General features: G+C 41.5%; 1 protein-coding gene across 2 annotated transcripts in view; it reads left to right on the top strand.

Moving 5' to 3' along the window:
* The first annotated feature begins 1,403 nt into the window (after positions 1-1,403).
* Positions 1,404-9,359, top strand: part of aebp1b (AE binding protein 1b) — a 19,716-nt gene continuing 11,760 nt past the window's right edge. The window contains exons 1-8 of one of the 2 annotated variants that reach the window (XM_014007214.1): positions 1,404-1,800; positions 2,125-2,385; positions 3,150-3,320; positions 3,397-3,456; positions 4,130-4,501; positions 5,913-5,987; positions 6,511-6,576; positions 7,622-7,705. In XM_014007214.1, the coding sequence (XP_013862668.1) occupies positions 2,142-2,385; positions 3,150-3,320; positions 3,397-3,456; positions 4,130-4,501; positions 5,913-5,987; positions 6,511-6,576; positions 7,622-7,705 (1,072 nt within the window). In that variant the 5' untranslated portion in view covers positions 1,404-1,800; positions 2,125-2,141. Of the gene's footprint in view, positions 1,986-2,124; positions 2,386-3,149; positions 3,321-3,396; positions 3,457-4,129; positions 4,502-5,912; positions 5,988-6,510; positions 6,577-7,621; positions 7,706-9,359 lie in introns of both variants that reach the window. The other variant, XM_014007215.1, reaches the window with a different exon arrangement.

Below are 9,359 nucleotides of genomic sequence, written 5' to 3'. Positions count from 1 at the left end.
CCTGCTGGATTACAGCCTTTTTCTCACTTTTTTTTTTTTACTCTACCTCCCTCCCCCCAACTCGGCTCCTCTTTTTCTCTGCTGTCATTGTTTCCTGCCCAGCTGATCCTGACGCTCAGCTCAAGGCTGTGTGCACAGACGCTCAGCATTCTGCATAATGCTGCTCTGCTTTATGCTGACACGTGGAAATATATGGACCCACATACAGCAAGAGGACAGCGTCAGGTCCATCAACACCACAGTCTTCTGGGAGGGTTTGTTGTAACATAAAACAGGAATATTTAAGTAAACTTGTCTGACTGAAGCCAAATATTTTACTTTGATGCATCGATTTAAAGGTTTAACATCTAAACATCTACATGAATACACTTAGGCCTTTAAAAGGAACTATCTGTAGCTAGCAAACATGGCAAATAAAGGTGCTCCGTGGTGCAAAGTGCATGGAAATATGCTTTTTTGTTGTTTTAACACAGCTTTTGTTTTATCTCCTCCAGTGTTGCCCCCCTGCTTGACCTAATCGCCTGAACCTCCTGCTGCATTCTTCACAGCCACAGTCATACCCTCCACAGATCTGACTCCACAGTTTGATAGTTTTCCTAAAGTCCAATCCTCTTTGGCTTTCCTGAACCCACACTCTTGAGACTGCACAAGTTCAATTATTTCAGCAGGTGTGTGTTTGTGCCTGTCCACGTGTCTCCAGAGGAAATCCTGGACACTTTACCAGGAGGCTTACATGACAGATACAAGTAAATATGGATTCTTCAGGAGAACTTTGGGCAAAAATCTGAGATGTTTCCTGGCACACACACACCCATAGACACTGAATCTCCTGAAATTCTGTTATGGTGCCATTGGGTGGCACCTACCCCCCACCCCACCACCACCACCCCCACCATTAAAAGATTTCCATAGGCACTAATTTGTTCACTGTTTTATCAGCAATCAAACTCTTGGCTAAAACTTACTATTTCTGTTTGACCAGAGAGTACAAATTCATCTTACTGGCAGTAAACTAAATACGACACTGAAAGAACCTGACAAAATTTCCCAAATGTAGTTAGAGTAAAAAACGGGGTGGTGGGATGGCAAAGAAAACAGATTTTTAAAAGTTTATAATTCTGTCATCTGCCAAAACATTCAGCTCGATTTGAACTTGTTTTTTCTACTATCCCGTCATTAATACTTCTCAGAACATTTAACTTTATTTTGAAGAGATACCCCCAATTAAATACATTAAGATCTCAAAAACCTTGTTCTCCTTTAAGCTACTTCAGCATATGGCTTTGTTTTTATTTCATTGAGCTGTAATGTGTTTGAATTTTAGCTATGTGCTACCACTTTGCTACTTTTAGCTGTACCATTTTGTAGCCTTTAGCCACGTTTTGCTAATTTTAGTTACTGTTTTTGCTGATTTTCGATTTAGCACCATGGTTTGCTTCTTTTAGCCACTATTTTGCTAGTGTGAGCTTCTGATTTGCTAATTGTAGCTGTTAGCCTTTGTTTGCTCTTCTTCTGCACAGCTTAGATTTAACAGTTCAGTTTCAGCTTCCTCGACACATTTCAGCCATCATTCAATACAGGAAACCCTCCTTTTTCCCTCCCTTGTGCCCCTTTCCTCCTCCTCCTCCTCCTCCTCTTGGAGTTGGAGGAGTTGCTCCTGTCTCTTGCTGTTCAGCTCTCTCCCCCCGCAGCCAAACAGTCTAGGGTCTCACCTGCAGACCCTCTGTGTTGTGACTCGTCGGGCAGGTGAACGGGATCCTCTGGCCTTGTTCTGTTGTTTCAGCTGATCCTAACTGCAGGGTAATTAGTGGCTCTGTCTATTCATTTGACTGGATTGTTCCTTTAGCTCTGTATCCTGTCTCCCTGCAGCCCTCCTCCCTGCCTATCCCTCCCCTCTGACCCCCCCTTTTCATTCCCGTCTAGCCCAGACTGAGTCAGGCTGACACACTGAGGCTGTGTGGAGCTGAGGAGACCTCCCTGCTGGAGTAAAAAAATTTAAATCATATAGTGGTGACAAAAAAAGGGGTTGAAATTTGAATCCTTTTGGACAATAACTGCTGTGTACTGGACGACTGAAACAGAGAAGTTCCAAACCTGAAGATTTTTTTATTTTGTTTTTTGCAGCTGGAGGAGCAGCAGATATGAAAAGTCATGCTGTGACTGTGTCTGTGGCTTTGTTGGCCCTTTGCTGCCTGCTGATTCCCAAAGGAGGGAGGAGTGCCGGAGGGATAGTTTCTCTCCTGCAGCCCCAAGAGGAGGCGCAGACGGAGGATGAGGTGCGAGATGGGTCTCTGGATGAGCCCGAAAGTCAGCAGGAGCTGGCAGAGGACCTACTGAAAGGCAGCATCAGGCTCAGGAGAGACTCAGACGGAGCTGCACAGACGGGTAAGCTGAGGAAGTAAAATGTGACACAGACACAAGCAGTAAATGTTCATCGACACCTCCAAGTGGCTGAAGAAAGATGTTCACCTGTCCACAGCAGACCTGTGTGTTCAGGGCTTGAGCTTGTAAGGTGTTAACTTTTTCCACTAACTTCCCTCCATGGCTAATGCAGACTCTACGCTTTTACGCTGGAAAACTTGAAAGCCTCTGCGGACTAATCCACTCAAACATTGAGCACTTTATTTCCTGGAGCTTCCTCTCTAGACTTTACTAAACATAAATCCTAACGATCAGTTTATTAAGCCTCCCTGAAGTTCAAGAAGTGAGAATGATCAGTTTATTGGGCACCACGACAGATTTGATGTCATTCAATCTGAGTTCTTGGTGCTCACAGCTAATGGAAAGGAAGAAACAGGTTTTCCATGAAAATGCTGCTTTAGAAGGACTTAAAAGGAAACATTGAGATATCTCCAGAAACCACTGAAATGGACCCAGCAGTCTGGAATCTCCATTACAACACAGCCTTTTGGGTTTCACAGAAAAGCCTTTACTGCAGAGCACAAACACAGGTTCAGAAAGGATGCAAAAGTGTGAAAGTGTTGGTCTTTATCATGAGAGAAATGCAATTCTATATCTTGAGAAGCTTCCATTTAGAATTTGTGGTTTTGGAACAGGCATTATCCAGGGGGTGGGTGTATTTTCAAAGAGAGAGAGAGAAAAAAGTATTAATAATTCTGCTAATCTGAAAAACTTGTTTCCTCCTCCAGGCATTTGGAGCAGAGTGAGGCGAGCGCCGGACGAAGGCAAAAAGAAGAAGAAGGACAAGAAGAACAAAGAACCAAAGGATCCAAACACCACCAAGAAGCCTAAAACTGACAAGAAGGGAAAAAAGAAGGACAAGCAGAAAACGACAACGACTCTACCGCCCACCACCACAAGTAAGAACAGACAGCAGTTCGTACATGAATCACTTTCTTGAGTTGTGCTGACCTGGAGTCTGTTTGATGCTTCCAGCTCTACCTACTGAACCCCCCACAGAACCTCAGCCCTACCCAGACTACTATCCTGACTCTGGTGAGCTCCTTACGCCCTATGAATTTTATTGGGTCACACTACATTGAAGCTTTATTCCAGCCCCTTACTTATGGTTGAACACATGGGTTTGGTAAAACTTCCCCCATGAAGACAGACAGGATCATGGCGAATAAAGACTCTACAGTAAAACATACTGGCGTGTAAGTCTAAACGTTTGAATTAAATGTCATTTATCAACATTTAAGAAAAGGACTTTTAAAACTAAAATGTCTCCAGATATAATTGTTAAACCTGCAACCTATGAGACATCAACTTGCACCGGCGCAGTCTTCAACCTGGGACAGGTGCATAGAACAGAACAGAAGGGGTCCAGATGTTTTCTGAACCCAGAGACCTGGAGTTCATCTGGTTCCCAGGCATCAGAAAGTGCCTTAAAGATGGTTAGCGCTCAATCAAGGCAACCAAACGTCTGTACCGCTTCAGACTTTGGATTTTAAGTGGTCTTAATAGGAGATGATTTACTCAAAAAGATATGAAACTGAAACCAAAATTTCAAGAATAAAATGTTACTTGAGATCATTTATTAAATATTAAGTAGAGACATCAAGGTTTAGATCAGTGTATTTCCAAAAATACAAGTCTAAGAGTGATGATATTACATTTTCTCTTCATAACTGAGCCCTGAGTCAGTCTTTTTCTGTTTCTCTGTCAGAAAATGACAATGATTACTGGAAACCTGACGATGAATACTGGGGGCCCGACGCTACCTCACCCCCAGACACAGACGAATACTGGGAGCCCGACGCTACCTCACCCCCAGGCACAGACCCCCCATATGACTTCTGGAAGCCAGAGGACGAAGACCCAGCTGCTCCTGTGACAGACATCTACGACGACTACTGGAAACCAGAGGAGCAGGAGCCGTCCACTTCTCCGCCCGTCTACGAGGACACGTGGAAGCAAGATGAGACAGAACCGTACGCTCCTGTGACAGACGGCTACTGGACGGAGGTGGAGCCGACCACCGGGGCTCCTGACACGGGGAAGACTGGACCGGATGACAGCGATTACTGGGATGCCACATGTATGTTTGAGTCTTTTCAGCTTCTGTGTGACAAAAAGAGGTTTGCGGCGACAGTGTGTGAACCGTGAATCAGATTATTGATGATGTCCTGAAAAGCAGGCAATAAGGTTTATGTCAGTATGTTCTGAAATGTAAGCAAAATATCTCATGAACAACTGGATGGAGCTTAAAGTGCTGTTCTTTTGAATTTGGCTCAGCCAAAACAAAACAGGAAGTGACATCAAAGGGGATCTCTGGTCTTTGTTTATTGAAACAATATTATTTGAACTCTGACTCTTTTTCATTTCTCTCTGATAGTGACTCAAAATAATCTTAAGGAACATCAGATTCTTCTCTACAGCCTGGGTTGTTGGCTGTTGTAGCAATGCTCTGTTCACATGCAGACATTCCCCTTTGACATCACTTCCTGTTACTTCACAGGCAAATATCTCAACAACTGTTCATCTTAACGGGATGAGTTTTTATTTGCAATATGTTTTTAATGTTGTCTTTCCAAAAATACATTCAGATTTATTACAAAAATTTGAAGTCACAGACACTTTAATGAAACTTTCAGGACATGTGGATGTACATCTTGTATTAGCACACCAGGGTGCACGTCATGGTTAACTGTGTCTTTTAAATGTGGACGATATACATTCCTTCAAGGAATGCTAGGTCTTTAATTTTTTCTTAGGTTTTGTGTGAACTTTAGTGGATCACTATTACCAACTTTATATAACTTTATCTGAGCAGGGTCTGTCAAAAACAAAGAAAAACAACAGGAAGAGTTACCAATTTCCTGTAGAAAATTAACATTTTCAAAAAGAGAAACACAAGCTGATGAAACGACTTCCACCGTGTCGTTCCTGATTTCACTGCAATGTTCAAATAGGAATAAGAACAATCTGCCTCTGTTAAGGTATTTCTAAGGGGGAGAAAAAACAGCTTGAAACAGTTAAAATAACTCTGTTAAAGTTTACAATTGATTCGTTTTAGGGGAAAAAACTAAACACAGACTTGTATGAGACATGGGGAAATACCGGAGAATGTTGGAAATGATCACAGGAAAATGAAGGTTTTCTGGTCAGTTTTCAACTCAGCGTAACACACACATGGTAGTACACAACACACTGATGTCTCTAAACAGGCTGGTTTGCTTTGTTCGCTGACTGATCAGCAGCACATCCAGTCAGCTCAGTGGTTGGTAGTTTTAAAATTTCTCCGCAACCAAAAGGGAAGAGATTGTGATCACATCCAGACCCTCCTCAAACCAAACAAAATGTGTTTTTACTCATTCACTCTTCTGCTCTTTCAGCACATTCCCCAATTTATGCATCCTTTTTGTTTTTTAATCCTTTTTTTAGGTTTCAATGCTTCCCTCAGATTTGTGTTGTTTTTAGTCTGTGTTCTGTTTTTCCTCCTCCTGCAGTTGAGGTGCCAGACAATCTACCATTTCCTGAAGGTGAAGAGGTCGAGCCTGAAATCGAAGTAGAAACTCTTCCAGGTTTGCAGCTCTCACACAAACATATCAGAAAATAAACTGTTTAATGAGAAAAAATAGAGGATTTTCCAATCAAGCAATTGACCAGAGAGACATTACTAGTAGGAGCTATGAGTCATATGAAATTCCATTTGAGCCTCTCATGGACACATGGGAATGACATTAGAGTGAGTCTTTCAGCAACCTGCCCTACTTTTCAGACCGGAGAGGGTGGATTTGTGCCGTTCCACTTTGTCATCAAAGAAATAAAACCTCCATAGTTGTGTTGCGGTGTTAAATGCAGCCCTGTCATCAGATCCCAGCAAAGTTATGATTCTTGTAAATGTAAATTAAAGCTTTAACAGCTTAATTACACGGCAGGCGTCGTACAAACAAAGCTACTCTTGTGGTTGAGAGAATCAGGGCAGGGCAAAGCTTTAAAACAGCAGATTAAACTATGTAATCCCAATTGTTAAATAGCAACACTTCTATAAACTGTGAACAAAGTTGTTTAATTGTCTGTTTGTGTGTGTTTGTTTTAACACAGAAGAACCCACACCCACTGCTCCCTTTGATAGGACCTGGTATGATGATTACGATGAATATGGAATGAGTAAGTGCCACTCACAGATAAAATACATCAGACCTAAATAGTCTCTATTAATCCCATCAGTTAAGCTTCATCCTTGTGGCAAATCTTAAAAGGGATCAATAACTTTTCAAGTTATTAAGTCCTTGACAACCATTTTAAAACAGAAAATTTTCACTGCTCCACATTGGCTGTGCTTGTAGATATACAGGTATTTCTGAACTTTGCACAAAATGTAAAAAAAATGTTTGGTTGATTATTTCTTTTATGTAACAATGCTTCGTGGCCGTAAATCTTTTATTGTTGAAAAAACTGTTAATTTCCTCTTAAATGTTGCCAAATTTGTTTGAAAATGTATTTGTGGGCTGAACAGCAGATAAAAACAGTCTCAATAGTCTCCACAAATGACAGCTTGTTCTGCTGTTAACTTCTGCTTGGTGTGGAATAATGGATTAGATTTTTGAAGTCAGAAGAAAAAATATTGGCAATTTAACAGTTTATTTACTCAATAAATATTGTTCATTTAATAAACAGGGTAGCATGTGGAAGAACCATATACAACTGTAGCCTAGCACATCCTCCTCATGCTGCTCACTAGCCTGGTCACTGCTATGGGATGGCATCCCATCCACTGCCAAATTCTGAAGGTAGTTTCTGACAAACCCTGCTCAGTTGGGTAAGAGTTGTCATCTAGTAGGGTACAATAGAGAGGAATTGAAGTTGTCACTGGTTGCTCACAGGTGCGGTCAATCAGGCACCAGATAGTCGGCACGTATGGAACCAGAAGCTCAAGACAAGAGTCAATAGCAGAATAATCAGGTTTGCGTTGGCAGACAAGATAAGACAAGTTTTACATGAGAGCTTAGTATTGCTTCTCAACCCATAAAAGCAGTTTAAAAAAGTTTTGTAACAAATGTGGCATCGTTTAAGAAGAAATCAACAGACTTTTCAACTGTATAAGATTTATTGCCATGAAGCATTGTTACAACAAAGACACAATCAGTCCAACACAAATTTCTTTACTCTTTATGTCATATTTATAAAGTTACCACTGTTGTTTTTACTGCAGAGAGGAAAGAGGATGAGACAGATGAAAAGTGGATGGAGAAAGAGAGAGAAAGAGCCAACAAAGAGAGGGAGAGGGAGGAAAGAGGTAAGAGGACCCAGATGTGGACTTTTTTTTTCAACAATCTATCTTTCTGCACAATCATGTCTGAAATATATCTTGCTGATAAAGTAGAGAAAGTAGCCTGTGACCCAAGAGCAAATCATTTGCAGAGAACAGCATTCTAACACGTTCACTGTTTGCAGAGAATGCAGATGTTGTGCATTTCTGTGATACTTTGCCTTTATCTTGCTCTTAAGGAATGGGAATCTATCCAGTCAAAACAAAATGTTGAAAGTCCAAAACTGGAACAAAAGCCAAGAGATCATTGGAGAAGGAACTGCTTGCATCAAATTAAAGTAATGAAGAAAAATGACAACAAGGCAGTTTTTAGATGGGGAATGTTTATTTCTGTGAGTCAAAGTGAAAACCCTGACATTTGTTCATCACACTCAGTCACTATTGCCACGTGTCTAATGTGTGCAATGAGTTATAGCCGATGGTTTAGGAGTAAAGCCCAGAAGAAATGATGAACAGCCCTGGTGAAGCTGGGGTCAAACTTTAACTTTAACTTTAAAAAAACACTCAGTCACTATTGCCACGTGTCTAATGTGTGCAATGAGTTATAGCCGCGGACAGCAGAGAGGATCATCGGGGCCCCCCTTCCCTCAATTCAGGACCTTTCATCCCGGCGCTGCGTGTCCCGAGGCCGAAACATCGTCAGTGACCCCTCACACCCCCACTATGGATGGTTCTCCCTGCTGCCCTCTGGAAAGAGGTTCCGCAGCATCCGGTGCAGGACCTCCAGGTTCCGAAACAGTTTCTTCCCACTTGCCATCAGATTGCTGAACTCTTAACCTCACTGTACTTAGTATCTGGTCTCACTTTATATCTTGCCCATGTACAGAACTAAAGAACTTCTATTTTACTGTCATTCCTGCACTCTATATTTTTATATTTACATGCATATTTTATACTGTATTTTTGAAAGCTCAAAACACTGTCCTGAGCCGTATGCAACGAAATTTCGTTTTGTATACACCAGGGGTGTCAAACTCCAGTCCTCGAGGGCCGCTATCCTGCATGTTTTAGAGGTTTTCCAGCTCCAACACACCTGATTCAGTGATTGAATTAACTCTTCAAATTGGGCAGAAGCCTGTTAATCACCCAGCGATCAAAATCAGGTGTGTTGGAGCAAGAAAACCTCTAAAACATGCAGGATAGCGGCCCTCGAGGACAGGAGTTTGACACCCCTGGTATACACCTTGTGCATGCAACATGACAATAAAGTTTTTTAAAGTTAAAGTTAAAGTTTCTGTAAATTGAAAATCCCAACAGTAACAGTGAACAACATATCTGCAAGTATGTGCTGTAACTGTAGGTTTTGTTTTGCATCCCAACTTTCAGAAAAAACTTCTGGCTGTCATTCCAAAAGTGATGGACTGCAGCATCTTAAAGTGCCTGTGACATCAAATTTTTGTAATACTAATAATAATAATATAACTAATATAACTAATTTGTAATCATTTTCACCTGAAGGTTGCATGGAGTCCTGTCCTGAAGGATGCAACCTTCAGGTGAAAATGAAGACCCCAAACCCAGACCCAAACCAGTGGTTATTCCATATGTTGCGGGTGTTTTGGAGAAACTGAGACGTTTATTTTCTAAACATGATGTCCCAGTGGCTTTCAAACCCCAAAAC

This window comes from Austrofundulus limnaeus, unplaced genomic scaffold (genome assembly GCF_001266775.1).
Source record: "Austrofundulus limnaeus strain Quisiro unplaced genomic scaffold, Austrofundulus_limnaeus-1.0 Scaffold40, whole genome shotgun sequence".
In the NCBI taxonomy this organism is placed as follows: Eukaryota; Metazoa; Chordata; class Actinopteri; order Cyprinodontiformes; family Rivulidae; genus Austrofundulus; species Austrofundulus limnaeus.
The sequence above is the reverse complement of the archived record's forward strand: the minus strand, read 5'-3'. Positions and strand labels throughout refer to the sequence as shown.